This window comes from Apiospora kogelbergensis (assembly GCF_038363985.1).
Source record: "Apiospora kogelbergensis strain CBS 113332 chromosome Unknown utg000014l_segment0_segment0, whole genome shotgun sequence".
NCBI lineage: Eukaryota > Fungi > Ascomycota > Sordariomycetes > Amphisphaeriales > Apiosporaceae > Apiospora > Apiospora kogelbergensis.
In genome coordinates, this window is record NW_027117431.1 from 53,601 (window position 1) to 74,952 (window position 21,352).

At 48.9% G+C, this 21,352-nt stretch overlaps 7 protein-coding genes across 7 annotated transcripts; 4 read left to right on the forward strand and 3 right to left on the reverse strand.

Annotated features, from left to right (window-relative positions):
* Positions 1-862: 862 nt before the first annotated feature.
* PG998_014774 (uncharacterized protein) lies at positions 863-1,618 on the reverse strand (the record flags this gene model as incomplete). Its single annotated transcript, XM_066881590.1, has 1 exon — positions 863-1,618. The coding sequence occupies one exon, from the start codon at positions 1,616-1,618 to the stop codon at positions 863-865; it is 756 nt and encodes a 251-aa protein (XP_066723371.1).
* A 2,797-nt stretch (positions 1,619-4,415) lies between these two features.
* PG998_014775 (uncharacterized protein) lies at positions 4,416-5,197 on the reverse strand (the record flags this gene model as incomplete). The annotated part of the gene is made up of 3 exons (XM_066881591.1): positions 4,416-4,620; positions 4,671-4,969; positions 5,021-5,197. 3 exons carry the CDS (start codon positions 5,195-5,197, stop codon positions 4,416-4,418), a joined length of 681 nt encoding a protein of 226 aa, XP_066723372.1.
* A 1,499-nt stretch (positions 5,198-6,696) lies between these two features.
* PG998_014776 (uncharacterized protein) lies at positions 6,697-7,026 on the reverse strand (the record flags this gene model as incomplete). Its single annotated transcript, XM_066881592.1, has 2 exons — positions 6,697-6,862; positions 7,001-7,026. The coding sequence occupies 2 exons, from the start codon at positions 7,024-7,026 to the stop codon at positions 6,697-6,699; spliced, it is 192 nt and encodes a 63-aa protein (XP_066723373.1).
* An 814-nt stretch (positions 7,027-7,840) lies between these two features.
* Positions 7,841-9,409, forward strand: PG998_014777 (mitochondrial chaperone bcs1; the record flags this gene model as incomplete). Its single annotated transcript, XM_066881593.1, has 3 exons — positions 7,841-8,072; positions 8,131-8,261; positions 8,321-9,409. 3 exons carry the CDS (start codon positions 7,841-7,843, stop codon positions 9,407-9,409), a joined length of 1,452 nt encoding a protein of 483 aa, XP_066723374.1.
* A 77-nt stretch (positions 9,410-9,486) lies between these two features.
* On the forward strand, positions 9,487-10,293 carry PG998_014778 (uncharacterized protein; the record flags this gene model as incomplete). Its single annotated transcript, XM_066881594.1, has 1 exon — positions 9,487-10,293. One exon carries the CDS (start codon positions 9,487-9,489, stop codon positions 10,291-10,293), a length of 807 nt encoding a protein of 268 aa, XP_066723375.1.
* Positions 10,294-15,658: 5,365 nt separating this feature from the next.
* On the forward strand, positions 15,659-17,989 carry PG998_014779 (uncharacterized protein; the record flags this gene model as incomplete). Its single annotated transcript, XM_066881595.1, has 3 exons — positions 15,659-15,852; positions 15,908-16,972; positions 17,023-17,989. 3 exons carry the CDS (start codon positions 15,659-15,661, stop codon positions 17,987-17,989), a joined length of 2,226 nt encoding a protein of 741 aa, XP_066723376.1.
* Positions 17,990-19,406: 1,417 nt separating this feature from the next.
* PG998_014780 (Ankyrin repeat protein) lies at positions 19,407-20,840 on the forward strand (the record flags this gene model as incomplete). Its single annotated transcript, XM_066881596.1, has 2 exons — positions 19,407-19,421; positions 19,977-20,840. The coding sequence occupies 2 exons, from the start codon at positions 19,407-19,409 to the stop codon at positions 20,718-20,720; spliced, it is 759 nt and encodes a 252-aa protein (XP_066723377.1). The 3' UTR covers positions 20,721-20,840.
* Positions 20,841-21,352: the final 512 nt, after the last annotated feature.

Here is a 21,352-nt window from a genome sequence, read left to right on the forward strand (position 1 = left end):
GTATGAACAATGCAGTGCACTTAATTATCCGCAGAGATAAGCGAGAACCTGAAGCCTCAGCTCAAAGTCATTGAATCTCGGCCGAAAGACTACAGATTGACACCCTATTGAAGGTGGCCCGTGACTCTTCCACGGGTCCCTCGACCGCTAAACACACGTGTTAGTCCGAGCATGAAATCATGCCATTTCCCTAAGACACCAAGCTGCGCGGCCGGTGCTTCTGCTGAGTGCAACCCGTATCGTAACGGAAGCACCAGGAGAGGCAGGAGTTAGATTTACGAAACTGTATATCCCATCTTCCCAGTGAACTCGTTTTATTACATTTGGTTGAGCGTCTCTGCGATTAGCTAGGAATGGATAGACCTCGCGTATGGACGTCCTGTAACCGTAGGGCTGCGGGGTGGCCGAGCTAACCAAGCAAGCTAGAAGCCAGGTTCGCATTAACACTCAAATATAAGAAAGTTCAATTCACTTCAACACAGCCAGCGGTGGACTAGCATCATATCTATATAATCCCGCCATTGTCTTCAGGTTCGCGCAAGCCCTGGTAAGCCTCTACTCCTAAATCACTACCGAGCGATTGTCCGACGCCCCCAAAAGAAGTCGAAGCACCTCTACCCAAACCGACCGCCGCCTCGGTTTTTGAACAGCCTTAACGAAATCCCGTTCATTTGTGACGCCCCATGCGCACTGGGTCGGAGAAATACAGTTCATCCCATCACAGAGAGATTGCCGCCAGCCGTCTCTCTAATCCGCGTCAGCATATCTCCAGAAGCTGTGAAGCAAGATGATATCGAAGTGCTCGTGAAGCGCAGTCCATTCAAGTAAGGGTTCATAGTAAACAAAACATCTATAAACCTATTTAACTCTGTAGAGTAAGACAGTCTTGCAAATCCCCCGGCTTGAGCCCAAAGAAATCAAGTTCCCGCGTTTCTGCTGCAGCGTACATGTTCTGTCGATCTTTCCGATCGACTACCCTCCACAATGGAAGCTCAAAATAGGGAGGGTAGAACCCCGAAAACTCCCAATCAATAATTCCTACGATCTTGAATGTGTCCGGGTTGACAAAGATATTTTGAGGGCCGAGATCGTTATGGCAAAGGACGAAGCAATCGCTATCCGAGGTTATTTGCGGCCACGGGCGGCGATCTCGTTCGTACACTCGCTGTGGTGGAAATACTGGAAGGTTGGTGTCAACACTCCCAATAAAATTCCGACGTCGCGATCGAAGTTGCGGTAGGATCACATCTTCAATTTCCTTATTGACGACCTGGATTGCAGTCGGCCTGGATTGTTCCGCAAGATCGTCGAGTAACACTCCGTTCCTGATTCGTGCCGTTTCAAGATGGGCAATCCCGTCTTCGTCATCGTAGAATCGACATGTGGGAACAGGTATATTCGTTTGGGAGGCGACAAATTGAATGGAGGCTGCCTCGTTTATCAGTCGTTCACGAGCCCAGAATGGTTGCATGACTTCGCCGCTTAGATTTCTGCTAAATTCCTCTTTGCGAAGCTCCCTTTTGATGACTCGACCTTCTTCAATGATAATACAACGTTCCCAAGTCTTTATGGTTGTGGGATACTGTCGAGGTAAACTATCGCGGGCATCGGTCGCCATGATTTTTGAGTGTTGTAACAGGTGAAAGACGCTGAACCACTGGCTTGTGTGGTTACCTTTAAAGTACCACAAACATAGTGTCATGCAACAATTTCTGACCGAGGCACAGATTAACCATCACTCATCACACATCTAGAGTTAAGGCACCTCAAAATAGTGCAAAGATCAGATATTGGATCCAAAGCACAGTCAAATGTATATGGTTTTACAAAATGGGGTTTGGAAAATAGAAAACACGTAAACTGTCATGTTGAATGACATACAACCATGGCCTCCAGTAAGACTTCGTAATCCATCAACGACGCGTTCTATTCACATTGGCACAAACCACCTGTGCACTTCCACGTTCTTCACTAGTTAGCGTTGGCGAACGGCATTAGAAGAGTGTTCACAAACCCGTTCATTATCAATAACATTATTTTGGGTCATGTTTGCTAGCGTTTGGTCCACAAGTTGGATTGGCGCACATCTCGTGTGGGTTAGCGCCACAAGTGTTGCATTTGCCCTTATGGGTATCTGAAGTGACGGAGCGGCAATGGTAACATTCATAAGTAGCCATTATAGGTACAGAGACGCGCTTGGGAAGAGCTGCTGCTGTTGGGTCTTGGAACGAACTTGAAGATGTAATTGAAATGATAAGTTCGAAAGCTCACAGTTCACGACAAGATTCATATTTTATAGACAGGTTCGAAGTCTGGCAACTACAATGACTATGGTTTTGATAGTTAGCGGGTCAATGCCACGAAATGTATAATACATCAACATGCATATCTTTGGCTGTACTCCGTACCAGATTTCCTTATGACAAAATGGCGCTCAGTCCAATAGATGTGTGTACATGAATGTGGGGTCCTACCAGTCATAGGCTCACAGCTCCGCACGCCAATGCGACACAAGGATCCATTTATATACCCGAAGAACCCAAAGAACCTAAAAAGCCCAGCGAACCTAAAGAACCTATTGAGTCCGTACAGCTCGCTCATAGAACCCTAAGAACCCAAAAAGCCCCAAAAAACCCAAAGAACCTAAGCAACCCAAGTGCATACCAAAACGAAATAGCACATTCCTTCTTAGAAGAATTATGAAATAGCGTGTGACGTCAGAGAAGCTAGTTTCAGATTAGCTAATAAACATTCCTTCTTGTTATTCTTTTTATGGGTGCCTTACCTGGGAACGGAGTGCTTCCGCCTTGCATATGCTTCAACCGAAAAGAAAGCGATCTTGATGACTCGGGCATGGATGTGAAAATGCGAGTACAGTTGGTGATCTTGGCAGTCCTTCTCCCTCCTGCTGTCCCTGTAAGCCCTTGGATTTCCGTGCTATTATCATCCTAACGTTTCTGAAGCCTCTCCTATTTGGCAGGCTTCGCACCACAGTTCCCACAGGCAACGCCCACCGGGTTGCCACCACAGGCAGGACAAACTTCTTCACCCATGGTAAGGCGAGTATCAGGTCTATCAAAAGAGATGGAAAGAGTTTCAGGGTTCCGTTGTCAAATTGTAAAGAATTTTGTGATGAATGGGCTGAGTGAAAGAATTATGTTACGCAAGGTGCTTGTGGTGATATCTATAATAAATGTTTGGGTCTTGATCGCGCTTTTCCCGAGGTAGGACCGGGAGCTTGAACATGTGGCAATCGACGATTAGCTTCCAGTTTCGTGATCTCAACAACACCCACCCACCTCCCTCCCTACACACATTGGTCCCGAGAAATTGTCGCAGAAAATGTCGCCCTTCTCTTCTGAAATCCAAAAAATCAAAGCTCACATGACTGAGATAGATCTTGCAATCGAGACCATCCACAAACATCAAGTTAGCAACCCAAACCCCCTCATTTAAGCAGCAGTTGAACTAATAGTCTTGCGGACTGGCATACGATACTTGATCGGCAAAATACTCGAACCTCCCTTAAACAATTCTGGTGAAGGCGTTAGTAACGAGCAACTTGGTTGTTCTAGCCACGAACAAGCTGCCTCCCCTCCCAAGCCCTCTAATAGCGAATATTGCCCGTATCCCGACTGCCAAAAAGGACCGCTTGAAGATAAGCCACTCCGCCGACATTACGCGACCCGTAATATTCGACTTCTCTGGTTTCCATCAGTACATCAAGCTAACATCCAGTTCAGATGTTTATTGCTCGGACATTTCGGTCGAGGACGTACGGTGCGTCTGCTGCGAGCAACCATTGGATAGGGTATCTACATTCAAGCAAAAACATGCCAGTTGTCTTGAACGAATGAAAGATGGGCTGTCTCAAGAGACGATAGCAAAGGCTGTCAAGCAAAAAGATCGTATAATTGAAGCCCCCAACAAGCAGTTAGATGTTTTACGGAAGACCCGTGAGGACGACTTACCAAATAATCCGCGAAAACGGTTACGAGGCAATGGATGCGAAGAATATTCGACCAAAATGCGTTGCATCGAGGACTTGAATGTAACTCCTGCTCAGCACGTTCCCGTGATTCATACCAGAAATGAAGTCAACTACTCAGGTCTGTACTCGCATACTGTATTCCTTGATCCAATACTAAATCAGTGGCAGCCAACTTTTGTGAGCCTGGCTTGGATTTCGGGGCTAACAACCACGCTGGAACATTCGACGCGTTGACAGCTCCTGGCATGCGCTCTGGACTGTATCAATTCCCTCAAGGCACGATGGATCAGTACAATGAACACATGTATCAGCGAAGTTCAGCGATGCTTGTGAATCCAATGGATGGCGTGTTTGGGTATACAGGAGATACAAACGGGTATGTAGTGCATTAAACAAAGTCGTACTCTTCTATTCGCAATGTATATTAGGGACGCTCCTCGGAGGCATCTATGAATACAAAATTTGTCTTGATCCCACTCATATTCAACTCCTTTACTTTTCGCCTGAGAGGTTCTGACTCTTTAAGTTTGATTTTGCCCCAGTGACTGATCTCTGCCTCCGAGGCGTATCCGATAGCGATTGTGTATCCCTTAATTATGGTCCAACCAACCCGACCGTCAATAAGGGCGCTGTAACCTTTCAGTCTCTGGGCTAAGTAAAGGGGCGGGAGTAATCTTACAAACCACCGCGATCCATCTCCCTAGATACTTCTGTGATGCCTTCCCTTATCAATTTGTCGCGAGGTAATGACATAATGCCGAAATCCGACATACTTTTCCCTAAAAGCTGTTTGTTGTGGGAGCCTTCGAATATGAGAAATTGTGCGCCGGGAGCCCATAAAAGGACAAGAACGACCTGCATATCCGGACCATCGAAGAAGAAGTAGGCTTGATCGGAAGGAAGTACGTCGCCTCGGTAGATTTTGGCGAGTCCCCAGCTGGGCCGGGTGATGCTTGACTCAATCACTGTCCGTACGTCCTGAAGAGTGTTAGACACGACCATGGTAGATAGAGCACAGAAATGACTGACCTTATTCAGAAGACTGTTCTGCGCGCAGAAATCTAATCCTTCTGGTGCCTTGAAAGGCAGCCTTTTCTCGAAAGCGACGACACTGTTTCCAGTATCGTTGTCTTCCACGACATAAACGCCGGACTTTTTGATAGATTGCTTTGCGTCATCTGAAGAGAATGAGCATGTTGAAGCCATAGTTGTGATGGCGCTTCGTTGTTAATAAAAATCAAAACGGACCCTTTGATCGCGGGGTACTGGTAGGTACTGTTAGCAACGCTTTACCCCGCTGTGGCTGCTGTAATATGATCCTGGCTAGCTCACTAGATTTCAGCTATGTTTCTTTAGTTCCGACTTAACTGAAGATAAGGCACAAAAAATAGCGCGAAATGAGTAAGGGCTAGATACATTGATCTCTTTTTCTACAATTTATTCGCTTAGTCACTTCAATGTTAACTGGTATACCTCGTAGGTCCTGTTAACGGTGCGGCTTGTTTTGTAGCACATACTACCTTGTTCATGCCAGGAGAGCACGCATTGTACAGCGAGACAAGTGTAAGAAATGAGTGTAACTCATATTCCGGTCTGTTGTTGTCTCGCCGCTCGCCCTTCACTTCGGCACTTCCTCAGCTGCGCGCTTTGCCACCCAATCCTCATTTAGACGGCACTAAACACATTGCAACTTCATTTTGGGCGTGCTCATCTGCAAATAATGGCTGCGCGCGTCTTTCATCGTATTCCACTCTCGGATTAGCAAGTCTATTATTCGAGTACTCGATTAATTTCTCTCCCGAAACCCCAAGAGCAGGTCGGTCTGCATGCCACGAGTGTTCGTTTCGGTATGCTGTACTTTCAGGGTCGTGCACAGCTCCAAGACGCTATTTCTAAAACCTAGCATGCTGACTAAGAGTGGGACTCACTCGGTGGACTGATGATTCAGCATGTCATCAATGCAGACTTGGCCGCTGTATGAGTACCTCTCTGCAGTGCTCATGACGCAGGGCAAGTGGTTTTTCATCTTGAATACTCGAGCGGTACTATACTTCATGATGGAAGTGAGGTCGTTACCCCAAGTTGGCGAGCATATAAAGTGTCTTCTAGACAACCTTCTCATTGCAATTGACAACATCAAGTTGCGCTGGACCTGCGCGTAGTTGTTGTATCGCATTGTGAGGTGTTACGGAGATAAAAGAAAGAAGTACATGTCAAGAACGCGTCCCGCGTATAAAATCACGGGTAGGTTGGTCGGCATTCTAGTAGTGAATTAGCAAACATATTACTCGAAGCTGACGGATAGAGATAGTATAATTACCATATCAGATAGTTATTCAGCTACAAAGTACTATTCTTATAAGTCCGAATGCGACAAGCTGGCTTTGGACAAAGGAAAAGCGAACAGAAAACCGAGGTGGGAAGGTGACATGAAATTGAAAGTTTGGTAAGTTGTTGACCTACGGTACAGGTTCTTCACATTCATCCACTATCAATTGCAGAGTCACAATGAATGGTTTATTGTGAGTAGTTCATGCGCTTCCTGCAGGCACTCCCATTCGCCCATTGCACACTAGGTTAACCGTGCAGCTGACGCCTCTGGCTAAGTGCACGTTATAGGTGTTTGTGCTCAGACCAATGCGTATGATCGGTGGTGATGGGTGTAAACCGAGCGGGTTGGCAACCAAGAAGCGACAAAGTGAAGGTTACTGCGCCGTGGAGAAGACCAAGCAGGATCTTTTGAGGTTCTTGGGGTTCTTGAGGTTCTTGAGGTTCTTGAGGTTCTTGAGGTTCTTGAGGTTCTTGAGGTTCTTGAGGTTCTTGAGGTTCTTGAGGTTCTTGAGGTTCTTGAGGTTCTTGAAGTTCTTGGGGCTCTAGGGGCCGCCTCGCAGGGGGCGGGAAAGGGCAGATCTTAGCCTCTCAGCAAAGGCTACTTTCCTGCGGAATTACAGTAATTGACCTACACCTACAGACTAGATTTTATTGTAATGAGATTCGCAACGCTGTAACCGGTGCATAGCAGGTAAAGGCGGCATATCAGCTGAGGTTACTTCCCGGCTTGGTAGTGGACTCCGAGATGAGAGTGGTGCCCTTGGCTGCTGCGGCCGGAAGACATACGCCGTAATAATATCACGACATAGGCCGATCCGCTGATGATGCATTCGTTCTACGCCTCCTTTCAAGGATCGTTTCCCATAGGTCAGTGCAACTTAGAGCAGTGAGCTATGCAAGCCATCGGATCACAAGGAGTCTTGTTGAATATCTCCACGGTATTACCGACCGCGACCTTGATATATGCAGATCATGCATACACGGCTAGCATTGAGAGGAATACCAATGATGATTCGGTCATGATGTGGACCTGTAGTGTAAAACACATCCTCGATGATATGCAGTCGAGTCCATACACGGTTGGCGGCGATCTGCAAATTGATGGTAGAAGGTAAAGCCTGTAGAACATCTCAGGCATGTCAAAAAAGTCCACACATGGTTGCAGACCGTTGTCACCGCTGAGGAAGGTATGATTGCATTTCCCTGCTCCCTATTGTTCTCCTGTATAATAATACCTCTTGATCCCGTCGATTGTTCATAGATACAATCATGTCTGGCCTCCTCATCTGTAACTGTTGGTGTGAATGCACAGACTACGTTCAAGATACCTCGGGTTACTGTAATTGTTGCCAACAAACGTGCCAGGCTTGATTATATCATAAACACTGGGTCGCACCTATTTCGTTATACGTACAATTACACCAAACCTTTCATCTTTACTTTGATATCTCTGCTTCCTACATCGGACGCTCCAGTTCCAAACATTCGTCAACTTGCTTATAGTACCATCGCAATACAATGGCTACCTTCAACCAGACTGCTACTCAGCCCCTTCAGTTGATCTCGGCGCCCCAAACATCTATTTTGGACTTCTTCTTCCCCGGCTTCTCTGGAATATCTGCCACTATCGAGCAGCTGCTGGCTGGTAAACTAAGCAGTCATGCTAGCTTCCTGTGCTTCTTCTTGGCTGCTCTGTACCTCGGCAAACGGGCCATCTTCACTGTATGGGATTGGATAGAAGAACATTTGAGTATGTATCCCCTTTCTTCCTACCCAATCTGAAAGCGAACCTTGCTAATAACTGGCAGCTTCTACAGTGGAGATCTCTAACTCAAGCGAAGTTAGAGACATGGTGGTACCTTGGCTTGCTTCACAGCAGTTCGCGCATACCGCTCGATCATCACTCGTAAAGGTCCGGCGAGATTTTGGTACCGACGAGGTAGAGAAGAAGCCTCTGAGTTACTCTCCTTACAGGGGACATTTCCATTTTTCTATCAGAGCCGTCTGCTCTGGCTAAGATCAATGGAAAAGGACATGGGTTTTCATTCTCAGGAGGTGATCACAATCTCCTGCCTCAGCAGGTCTCCCGCCATTGTGAAAAGGCTTTTAGAGGATTGCCGAAAAGCATACCTCAAGGCAAACGAAGGCAAGACATCCATTTTCGAGGACAATGACGGCCATTGGAGACGCAAAGAAGCGAAACGCATCAGACAACTCTCAACAATCATCATGGACGAGGAGACAAAGACAAATTTGATGAGAGACGCCGAAACCTTTGTGCAATCCCAAAGGTGGTATTCCAGCCGTGGCATCCCGTACCGAAGAGGATATCTTCTGTACGGTCGTCCTGGGGGTGGAAAGTCCAGTTTGAGCTTAGCACTGGCCGGACGCTTTGGTCTCGAGATCTACATTCTTAACCTCTCAAGCGTCAGTGCTAGCAATCTGCGCTCTTTGGTTGCAGCTCTCCCTCCTCGTTGTGTCCTACTCTTGGAAGACATTGATGCTGTGAATATGACACAGTCCCGAGAAACCGACCCACAAACACAGGAGGATGGCAACCCTACAGTCAACCCCAGAGCCAAGTCCGGGCTGTCTCTTTCAGACCTGCTCAATGTCCTTGACGGGATTTCGGCACAGGAGGGTCGAATATTGATCATGACCTCGAACCACCCCGAACACCTCGATGAAGCACTCATTCGACCTGGACGCATTGACTTGAAGATCGAACTTCCCCTTGCGGACAGCACCGTAGCGGAGGAGCTTTTCTGCATGGTGTTTAAGCAAGCCGAAAACGACATCTCTGATTCAAAAGCGCGCATGGCAGATGACGAGACTGTTGAACGACTTGCGAAGGAGTTTTCCGTCAAGGTGCCAGGAAACACACTTTCCCCAGCTGCAATACAATCTTATTTAGTGCAGCACAAAGACAACCCCCGCCTCTCTGTGGAGAAGGTGGATGAGTGGGTTACCAGAGCTAGGAAGGAGGAAACTAAAGACCTCGCTTCTTCCTCTAGTACTGTCATTGAACCGGATCGCAGAGTTGCTATATCTGAGCAATGGGACGAGGGGGCTTATCAGGCTCACTAACTCCGCCTTCGTCTCGGGCTTCGACACCATCCGTGGCGAGAAACGGGCTTGCACCTGCACCTGCCAAGCTTTGCAATATGGCAGACGCCTACGAAACGTCCCAAAATTATCTGACCAAGTCGTTGTGGGAAGATAACTGGGAAGATCACACACCTATGGCACAAATCTCCTCTTCCCCTGGCGAAGTTTCACTTGGTGTCCCCCGGGGACGTGTGGTTGCGCTTGATCGATTGGAATGGTCGATTCATGAGGTTCTTTCGGGATTTTCTCTTGAACTCGGACCAAGGTCTCTTTATTCCCACTTTGATGACCCAAGCGAGGATCCAAGCACAGCTTCCTGGGTCGAAAGGCAGCTGGTGACTGCCATCCGAAAGCTCGCAGAGGATGGTCACCCCATCCAAATGCAAGGCTCACTGGGTGTCAATTCGCAAGATTGGATCCTTCCTATCTGTGTACAGTGCAAAAAGGGGCAGAGTCAACACAAGTTGGCTACTTCTGCCTCTTCCACAGGGTCTTTTACACCATCTACACACCATTCAGACCAGCTTGGGCCGCATAGTAGTGACGCCATATCCGCTGCTCTGCGCTGCCATTCCATTCGGCCAAGGAGCTCTGATCAAAAGCTGCTCACGGTCGATCAAGTGGTACCACTGGTCCAGGATATTCTTGAACAGAATTCTGGTGTACTTGCTCAACGACCGGTATTCGACTGCTTGGGCGATCCGGATCTGGACACAACATCTTGGCTCGTCAAGAGGCTTACGAAGTCACTCGAGGAGCTTGCAACTGCAAAGGGGGTGCCAAACACGCCGCCGCCATCTGAGCCAGGAGAAGAGTGCACAGCGGCAGGTGATGAGGCAGCGGAAAAAGAAGGATTATTGTGATAAGACCTGGAGATAGGCGAGCACGCTTCTACAGCGGCATTCCAAACACGATCAGCGAGATGGAGACGCAGAACAACGATGTAATGAATGTTTCTCTATTTAATTAGTTGGCCGGCCAGATTGCTCAATAGTCCGTTCTGCGCTCCTTAGTACACATTCATCATATATCGACACTGGATTCCTTACCTTTGCTGTAAAATCAGCTACAACTGCTGGCGCGTTGCTTTGGAGACTTGGTATTGTGTCGTGGTGTTTAACCGTCTATTCTACCCTGCAAGGTGCCGCTCCTCCATCTGCTAGCGCAAGTCGATGTCCTCCCTATACGCCCGGATTCAGCGTTTAGAGAGAGGCTTGCACTGCTGTCGCACATATCTTGCCGCTAGTCAAGTTGGAACTGACTAGGTTCCAGTGCTGAAGCATCGCCCTTCCACAATTTGACCTGGAGCGGAAGCTTTCAAACGATATTGCTCATGTCAAGAAGATCATCGATAAGATGAAGCAGCAAATTGCGCAGGCGGAGAGCGGCATGTCTCACACTAAGAAAATAAGGTTTGGAAGAGCGGCTTATCGCTGCAGCCTAGTCCTAGTGGTTCGAGCTTCTCGCTAGTTGCTTTTGCACTACGAGGGAGAGAATCTCGGTCTCGGTTTCCCCTTTGGGATGTGTATAGAGTATGCAGACACCAAGAAGTCTTTTGCATTCTTCAGTGAACTCTGTCAACTGGCACTCAACGATGAAACTGACGATGGAGACTTATTCGACATCCTCTACCTTGTGTGTGGTGCCAGCAGGTCGAAGTACATCGAGGTGGTACGTTCACGGGTAGGAAGCAGAGTGGACGCCATCATTTGCGAGAAGGCCGACCTTTTTCTGCAGAAATTACTCATTAACTTGTCCCCAATTCGCCACATCGAATGGGATCATATCGACCAAATGGATGAAGCCATCGATAGCATGCGGCAGATTCTCCACCTTGGTGGCCCTCGAATCCTCACCTCAAGTTGGGGGGTCAGCCCCTGGCCGCAAGAGAGCTTTTTTCCACTCGAATGGAGATAGTGCAGGTTTCGTCCCGTTTCCGGTTGCGCTGTCTCGAGAGGCTGAGATCGGTCCCCCTGCTGGAGAGCGGAGGGTGCAGTAAAAGTGTCTCTGCCATTCTTTGTTGTCTTAGCCACTTGTGCCTAGTGTGACGGGCTTGGCTAGTGTGGTTTCAACTAGCTATCCTGTATTAACGAGCATAACAAACTTGAAGAACGAAAGTCTAGATACATGCTGAACGCCGAGGTATTTATCCTTCAAGTGGCGGTGTAGTCAGAAATGCTTAGAATCTGATAGATATATTGATCGGTGGGTCGGTGGGTCTGGTAAATGAGGGCATCGCCAGATGCCCTCTCAATCTCAGATCTCGAATTATGATTCACTGGCTGAGGGCATCGCCGAACGGCAATGTACGGGCCCTAGCCCGTGACACATGGCGTTGAATGCTGGCATTGAATTCATATCGGTTGCTTAATCTCATTAATTTTGGAACAGATTGTTGCCTGATGAAACGAAAAGTCGTGTTGGTAGACATAAGATGTGAGAGAGGAAGAGGAAAACTGGTCAAGTCAGTGGGAGGTTGCTGAATTTATAGCTTGCTCTCTCCTATTACCTCGTATTGATGTGGCTATGTATCATACATGCCTCGGTCATGCAAAAGATAAGACGAGTGTCCTGAACATACCTTGGCTCGTAGGATGTGGCAGCGTTGGTGATGCCGTGCTCGTACAAGGTCGACTCCTAACGTTTCCTTACAAATCCATGACGTGCTGGCAGTGCGTAGTAGGTAACTCTTTCCTTCTCCAGTTACCATTGCAGTTAGACTCCGCAATCGTTGCTATGCTCCATACCACGAAGGAAACCAAGGTCGTCTATGCACCAACGATGAGTCTCGCTGCCTGAAGTTGTAGGTTCGAGAAGCCAAGGCGAGTGTACTTAACGCTGGAAGCAACAGACTAGATATGTTACGACCCCTAATACAATGTAACCAACATACTAAACATACCAAACATCCCAGACATATCGGAGCCTTACACATAGTGTATGTCTGGAGTACTCAAGATGGTCTGATGCCGCGTGGGTGTGTGTATGACGCCTGGCCAGGTATGGCGTAGTGCACACACGGTACCAAGTTGGCTTGCCAAACACCTAGAGAATGACTGGTAGGAAAGCGTAGTCGTTCCGTCATGCCGGCTTGGTCTGACTGAGTTTGCCAGAGTCGCGGCCGACTGCAACAAGGCAAGTACGATTTCCCATCTATCAATTTGCTTCCGAGCACCATGGCTAATCCATAGCGCATGCATCAACCTAACTGGCCGTCAGGATCTTAAGTCTGGTCCAATATAAGTACGGCAGCCCGAATCTCTTATCCATTCTTTTACTTCCTTCCTGTATCGCCTCTTCAAGAACTGGCCAGCTATAAACAGCTCCCAGGCTACGATGAGCCTACTCTACGACCTGCGCTTCGTTCCTGCCGGACTGAGTGTGCTGGCCACGCTGCTCCATGCGTTCAGTGTACTTTATAACCATCGACGAGTAGCACAGCCGCTGAAGGCTTGCCAGCTGCTCCGTGTAAAGTTCCGCCTTGAGCTTTTATTGCTTTCAGTCAGCCAGATCGTTCTGCCATTCGCGGTCGTGGTTGTGTTCGCTACGCTCACAGTCTTTGTCGAAATCAACATTTGGACGGTATATCTGCTTGGTTCCATCGTAGCAGTAAGCATGATAAGTCAGGTACATTGGCCGACGGGTAGAGAATACCATCGATGCTGACGTTTCTAGTGCCTCTGGATGAGCAGGATGTGGCCATCAGTGCATGGATCATTACACTTGCTCCGGCTCGCTGTGGGTTTGCCGATAGCCCTGGGTTCCTTTTTGGGGGCATCATCATCGCAGATGTCTATGCCTACCACGGAAGCACCGTCATGCTTGTGTCCGCAGCCGCATTTCGGTTATGGGTAGCGTGTGAATGGATGATTTATTCTCAGAAAAAACACCGGACGAAGGGCTGCGTCTTCATGGAGGCGTTTCTTCTTTCGTTGATGGTCGTAGCCGGTGCTATGGGTATCACGTGTGTCAAAGATTGGCGTCTTCTTCCTGTACTTAGACTCTACATGCTACTGGTGAGTGGTGGTGCTCTATCCCATATGAAAATGGATAATCTGACAAATTAGGTCATCTCTGTTGGCTATGGACTAGAAGACCTCTTGGTCGCGATTTGGACAATCCGGTATCAGAATGGCAGCGATGAATAATCGGACAATCTGGGACCTAATTGATCCCTGGTCCCCGGTGACGGACTGAGATACTCGATTGGGAGAGGAGCCGTGGAGCTTTGGAAGTTCATCAAGATACTCTGTTCTCCAGACCCAGTTATCGATGGTAGTTTCCGAGCCTCTACTGCTGCATTCTAAAATATATAACGCTACTTAAGCAACAGCCGTCATTTGATATGGCCTGAGGAGCATGGCCACGGATGTGCACTTGGTCTCCCGGCTAGAATCGAGCTCATCCATCTTCCAATCGTTGGTAACTTTATCTGTACAGTCCAATGTCAAGTTGATAGAACCGTAAGCGTGGAATCGTACACTGTGCCAACGTAAGAATGGAGCTTCGTCGATATTCGAAGGTCACTTACGGCCACTGGGGGTCCTCATCTCTGCATACCCACGTTTGGTTGATATTGAGCGTACGACTGAGACTGTTGAAGTCGAAGGTCGTTTGCGTGGTAGTACTCTCTGTTCCATCGGCGCACTTATAGGGAATGGTACCATAGAAGCCGCCGAACGGCTGGCTATCCGATGCGCTACATTGAGATGCGTGCAACAACACGGGATTCGACAGGTCGAAGTTGAGATGTCCCCGTGCATTCAACACCTGGTGGTAGAAGTTCCTGATCTCCCAAGAATAGTTGCCGAGGGTCGCAGCCTGGCAGCCTGTCGCATTCGTCCGGCTGCGCATTGGCGAAGCAGCTGCCGATAGTGTAGTCAAGACGGCGATGGCGTGCTGCATGGTGGTCAAGTGACCGGGTCAAGCAAAGTTTGGGCGAATGTCCGCAGTTGAAGCACAGCTTGAGAATCACCTCGCGGAGGGCTAAGGCTACCGCTCCTTAAATATCCAGCCATCCAGCCAGCCGCGTTTACGCGAATCAATATCAGAAGATCATACATTTGATTGGCTAGATGTGCGGGTACATTGGTGTCCTTAGAACACCTTATGGACCAAAGCTGGTTGCAGTTAGAAGTGCTTCTGTCTCTGAGTACTCCATCCCCCTATCCCAGACAAAAAACCGCTCAATCGAATCAGTTTTGATGCTGCAAAGTAGCCCAGTACTGGTCCAGGAAAGCAGCATACTGGTCTAGATCCTGCTCCGACTCCCAGGTTGGGCATTCGTACCCAATCCACTTTACGGAGTAGTATAGGACTCCACTTCTGGTGTCATAGTGCCCTATCACCGCATCCATATTATGATCTGATTTGCCCTCCCTGATTGCGGGCCGCTGCTGGCTCTCCAGCCATACGGCCACAGAACCATCTCGTTCGCATACCCAGAGCAAGTCCACGTTCGGCCCGTCCTCCAGCAAACGCTCCTTGTTCTCGGCTAATACGCCATGGAATACAGCATTAGGCGTTTGTAGAGTGTAGAGAACCCGCGCTACGACTAGATTCAATGACCAATGTGTTCGGATCCCCAAGTCTTTCAAAGCTGATGTAAGATTTTGCGTTGCCATGTTTTATGCTTCCTTTCGTCATATATAATCTATCCTGACGAAAAGCTGCGATGTGCGACCATAGTTCTGTACGATATGTACTAGTGGGAAGCTTGCGTAGAACCGTGTCTGGAAGGCGCTTTTATGTGGATTCCGCTCCCCTATTCCGGTTATGGCGTAACAGCACAAGCTGTGTAGCGGCATTATTGACGGCTTCGAGGGCCCTCGGCCAGCGCAAGCCGTCTCGTAGCTTTTGCAAAAATTCGTTGCGGTTACGGCCTTTTATTACCAGTATGACCTGTCCATGTACCTATTTGTAACACTAGGTACTCTCTAGTGGTCCGCCTCCCGCCTCCCTCCCACTCTCCCAAGCGCTGTAGGCAACACCGCACTAGTGCGTTTGCCTCGTGGATGCCTACTTAGCCAAGTCGCCCCAGGGGAGGCGAACCACATCGACTGCAAGAGCCGCATCCAACTCCATAAAATCTTCCTTCTCGCCCTGCTCCGACCAGAGAACTTACTCCTTCCGTGTTTACAATCATAAACCATCCCGCGGAAACGTCACAGCGCTACTGTGGTCAACTCTTGGAGCTTCTATTATCTACCCAATTTTACCCAAGCCAATATGGCTGATCAAGCGGAGTTCCACAAGAATGCCAAATTATGTTGCCATGTTTCTGGGTGCGATCAAAGAATTAAGCCCAAGAAGAAACAAGTTGAAAACCACATTTTGAAGCACGATCCTGGGTCTGTAGCAAATGTCAATGTCTCCGAGGTATTGAGGGAATGGAGGGAGCTACCCTCACCGTCTTCCGAAACGTGCGATCCCCACTGCCTAATTCAACGCCGGCATCTACTGACATGTTACTAACAGCCAGCCATCCCTTCCTCCTGGGCTTTCCCGCTCAAGTGCCGCGAGACCCAGAAACGATATTAACTTCAAGGGGGTGACGCGGGTTGGGAGGTTATGGAACCCAAATGACCCAGATCCCAGCCCACCACGCAAACGTGGAGAAAGGGAATCAGAGACAGGCGGCCTGGAGGTTTCTGACGAGGATGAGAAATACATCCCACAACTCAAGACCCGTCCCATAGACCACCTTCATTTGGTCGCTGAAGTGAAGGGGATCTATGCTGGTCTGGTCATGGTGGAATCCAAGTGTATCGAAGTGGACGAGGCGCAAAAGGTCCGGAATGATGCGAAGCTGAACGACGAGCAGTGGCAGGCTCTTATCGCTTTGCACCGCACCTTACTTCATGAGCACCATGATTTCTTTTTGGCCTCTCAGCACCCGACAGCGAGCTCATCGTTACGAAGACTTGGGGCCAAATATTATATGCCAGGGAGGATGTGGAAGCACGGAATCCATACCTTTCTTGACGTGCTGAGACATCATCTACCCGACTCTCTAGAGCACATGTTGACATTCATCTATCTCGCCTACTCCATGATGGCACTGTTGTATGAAACGGTGCCTGCCTTTGAAGCGACATGGATGGAATGCCTGGGCGACCTGGGTCGGTACAGGATGGCGATCGAAGATGATGATTTACGAGACCGAGAGGTCTGGACTTCCGTATCACGACGTTGGTACTCGAAAGCCTCCGATGTCGTTTCAGGGACTGGTCGGTTATATCATCACCTAGCCATTCTGGCACGCCCGAACGCGCTCCAGCAGCTATTTTACTATTCAAAGGCCCTTTCCGCTTCGGAGCCCTTTGAATCGGCCTGGGAATCGATCATGACTTTGTTTGATCCGTTGCTTGGCTCTGGTAGTCAACGCTCGCGTCTCCTACCTATCGACTTCGCTTTTGTTAAGGCTCAGGGTATTATGTTCAGCGGCAAACGTAGCGATGAATACCAAACTTCAGTGACAGAGTTCCTCGGCAACCTTGATAACCACATTAGCAGAACTACTCGAAACTGGATGAAAAGCGGGTAAGTTATTCACGCACTTCGGATGTCGTGCAATAATTGACAGTGAACAGTTACTACATTGGAATCTCCAATTGCTGCGCCTTGTTATGTTGGGGCAAGGAGAGTAGCAGTTTCATCTACGAGACCATCCGGACCAGAAGAAAATCAGGCTCCCGCAAGGAAGATGACGAGCAATACAAGAACAGGGAGATCCCCGACCCCAACCACCCTGACAACGCAAAGGCCCTGGAACAAGCTCGTTGTCTTGCCGAAGGGACGTACAACAAAGTTTTCTCTAGATTTGCCGACCCTAATATTTTGCCTTACCTACATACCATACTCGTATTCCATCGCTATCTGATTCTTTTCCCATCAGCTATGAGTCTGCTCGAGACAACGTTCCCTTGGAAACTGGTATCAGCGCTTCTCAATTCTTTTCTGGATTCGTACCACGAATATGAGAGAATTCAAAGTGACGAGTTCCCGAGGCCGGTCAAACAATCACCCAGACCACTCCCAGAAGACTTCGCCCTCCGGGGTTTAGTTTGGGCCGACAAGTACTTCCCGCCCGATTGGTTCTCCAATAACAAGATTGACGATGACGAGAAGTATTTCGAGGTCGCCTCTATGACGGATGAGCGAAAGGAGAGGGTTCTTTGGCTCGGCATTTCTATTGCGCGGCATGGCAAGTGGCTGCTTTATGACGACAAATCTCACCAGTTTTCTGTCCCTTCTCGATTCGAACAGGATATCAATATCATGAGTGTTAATACCGAAATGGACATGGTCTCCGAGCTCAACCTGTCACGAGCGTCCACGCTTGTCCCATATTTAGCCGGCAACAAGGCAATGGGCAAAGCCGAGAAAGGCGATAAAGATATACCGGATATCGAGGATTCCAGCCGATATGGCGAGACATCCCATCTTTGGACCAGGCTATCACATTACGCTGAGAATTTTGCGGGGTGGTGTGGGTGTTGGTGTGGACGTCGAAATAAACATCCTCCGTGCACGAGAGCTCCGAAGCCTCGACGATAGCTAGAGGGAGACTGAAACTTGGTTCCGTAAGAAAATTTCAAAGTAGCCATTCTATGAAAGGGGAATGTGTTCTGACCACCAATTTTGGAGTCCGATCAACAAACATCTTTTTTGCAACAGAGACTACAGAGACTGCAGCATGAATATTGGACGATGGAAGAAGCGGGTTAAGGGGGTGGCTGTGTCAGCCACGGGAGAAGGTGGCTGTGCTACGTGGGGCCGGGCTTCCAGTTCAATTGCAGTCAGAGCTCGTAACAGCAACAAATCTCATCTAAACAACGGAACATGCACCTGGTTGGGATCGAGCAAAGCGGAAAGCGGATACAATTCCATCGAAATGGATGTATGCTGCAACCATTACAGCCACGTGGAAAATCTGGTGACTTGCGCCGCAGATGTCGAAAAGCCGAGGTGCCCATCTCTCAGGAATCCTAGCCGCGTAGATGGCAGCGCCCACGAGATTTGACGTCGCCATCCAGCCCATCCAAACCAACGACATGCGCGATTTTTGCACAGCCCAGCCGTAAACCAGAAGTCCGTGCACGACGAAAATAATAGAGCTCAGTCCAAAGCCAGCGTAGAAACAAACCCGCCAGCTGCGGAACCTTGGCGAAGCAAAGTGCGGATCAAGCGTAAGAATAGCACAAGTCAGTGCAGTACCACTGGTAGAGGACCAATAAAGCAAGCGCAGGCTTTCGTTACAGAAGAATCCATAGTAGATAGTTGGGATGCCAGCTCCCCACATCAATATGAGAATCCCTAGATAGTCGAGCTTATTGCAGAACGACGTTAGGGGATGGCTGTGGTTCCATAGGATATGGAAGGTTGCAGAAAAAAGAAAGCAAACCGCCACTCCCAGACAGTACGTAGACACAACGACCAAGACCTCGCGCTACCAGCGAATAGGGTCTATCATGTAGACGGGTAGCGTGCAAACGTGCAGATTGATAGCGGGTGCTTAGTGATAGACTTGCCTGTAGACGCAACGAATACAAAAGACGAATACCGAGGTAGTAATCGCTGCGTCACGCACCGGTGACAGATCCAGACAATCTTGCATGGCAACTTGGCGCCCTCATTTGTACGTCGTCGGTATCCAAACCGCCACCACCACGCAGACTTCTTACTTCGGTTATGAGCGTTGGTATAGTTGGGGAAGCGTTTATATAGCTCTGGCGTCCAGACAGAATAGTTGGGAGTCCGGCCATTCGGACTGGTCATCTTTGGCTAGGAGAGAATCGCGAGAGGTCGACGGTGGATTCGACGAGGGAGTGGTGGTGGCGATAACTAAGGGAGCGGCATGGGAGCTGTCTAAATCAAAGATACTGTTCCTGATTTGAGTCTACTGGGTAGGACTCTGACGCTTTGAGATTGGTTTCCGACCGAGATTATAGGCTGACGGAAGTGTTGGCTCATCATGAAGAAAAAGAAGGTATGTAGAGACGTAGAGACATAGAGACGTAGGGGGAAATAGAGGAAAGACAAACTTGTAGAAAAGTTAGGCAGACAATATGACAAGTATGAGAGAAAAGAGAAAGACAGGAGGAAATAAAACCAGGCCCTGCTTCCTACCATTAGCCACCGCCCAACTAAATAGCGGCGTCATCGGAAAGGTGGCGCATCCCATTATTGAGGTCTATCTATCCAGCCAATTATGCAGAGGAGGACCATGCCTTGGGGAGACAGGCATCTAGACAGACATGTTGCCTTCTCAAACTTGAGAAGAAAAGAAATTAAAGATAGAGAGTTCAGTCAAGCTCTGGATTAACGATGAAGTGCTGCCTGTATCTGGACTAGCATACCAGGGCCAAGGCACTATGAATCCTCTTTTGGCAGGGCCTAGGGTTTCATTCTGCTTAGATTGGTCGTCAAGCCAGGATCCGGGTCCGAGTCAGGGTCACGGTCGGGAAAGATAACCAATAACACGGTTATAAACCTCCTAAAACGGGGGTATCATACAATAATAGGTGGAGTCCTACGAGATTAGCCTCCATCCGCTAAATCCGCCGATCTTCCAAGCTTCGCCCGATCCGCGTATCGGCTGACCGAACCTCTGGACGCCCGCCCGCTGATCCAGGACCCTACCAAGACGTCCGCCGGCCGGCCACCAGGACCCCATCCGACGGGCGGGCTCGGCGGGCGCCCGCCCGTTGACGAACCCTGTAACAGAGTTAACTACGAGCAGGACTGTGCACATGATGATTCCGTTCTGTTTAACCCGGAGGAGGCCGACAACACAGTCTGGGAGGACTTCATGGTACCCGACTTCGATACGAAAGATGAACAGCGTCTGGACCTTTTCGGAGGCCTCGATAAAGAGATTAAAAACCTCATCAAGGCAGAATCGCCATCATCCGAAGCCTTCCTCGACGACAAAGAGTTATTGTTGCCATATTCTGCTCTGTTGCTGCCGCCGCAGGACAACCATTCTCATCAAACACCATCTTATAAGCTTGAGACAAGTCCGCCGCTACTTGGCGAAGGCAAGATACCACCACCGGAGTTATCGGATAATATCGAGATATTAGAGTCTAAATGGGCTTCGCACGGGCAACTTGTGACGTTTCGGAAGACAGCCACGAAAATTGCGGAAGATTATCTTGAAGACCAGGGCATCAAGCTTGTCAATCGGCCAGCCAGAAGCAACGCGATACAAGATAGCGGCGCTTACAAGCAGGGGAGAAAGGATGGCAGGAAGATCGACGTACGTAGGAAAGGTATCTCAAACTGAATGAGTGGATGTGCATAGCATCGTATACTGCGCCCATGCTACTATTTGAGCACCTGGGAGACTTCACAGAATGGTCCACTCGCCTGCGGCTCCCATCTCAGGCGACAAGTGCGGCGCTAGCTGTATCCAAATGGCACTTAACCCAGCACCCATCTGAGTAATGCATATAATCTCCATAGTGGAAAGTTCAAAGAAATGGTGCCTTACGGCAATCATGTCTCTCAGACGCATGCCGGACTTCTACGGTAACAACCTCATGGTGGTCCGGGCTAGGCCCCCGCTCTATACCAACCAAATATCGCCATATAGGCGCCAACGGCAGCTCATGAGAAGTGTTTCGTGCCTTAAGAATGTCCGTCTCAATTCTGCATCGTCCAGTTTCGTACTATACTGTACAGTACAGTAAATAGAGACTTTTGACGTGTCTCGCCGCTCGAAGTTCTGCTTCGTACTTTCCCGTGCCGCTGGGTAAAGCACACCCGTGTTGCATCCTTTCCTAACCATGATACCGAAAGCTACCCCGATATTCCAGGCTTCGTACCTCGAAGCCCAGTCTCCAGAAGTGACCAGCGCAGTACAGTACAGTATCCAACCTGCCATTGAAGGGTTGGTCATTTGCGAAGCTACCGATT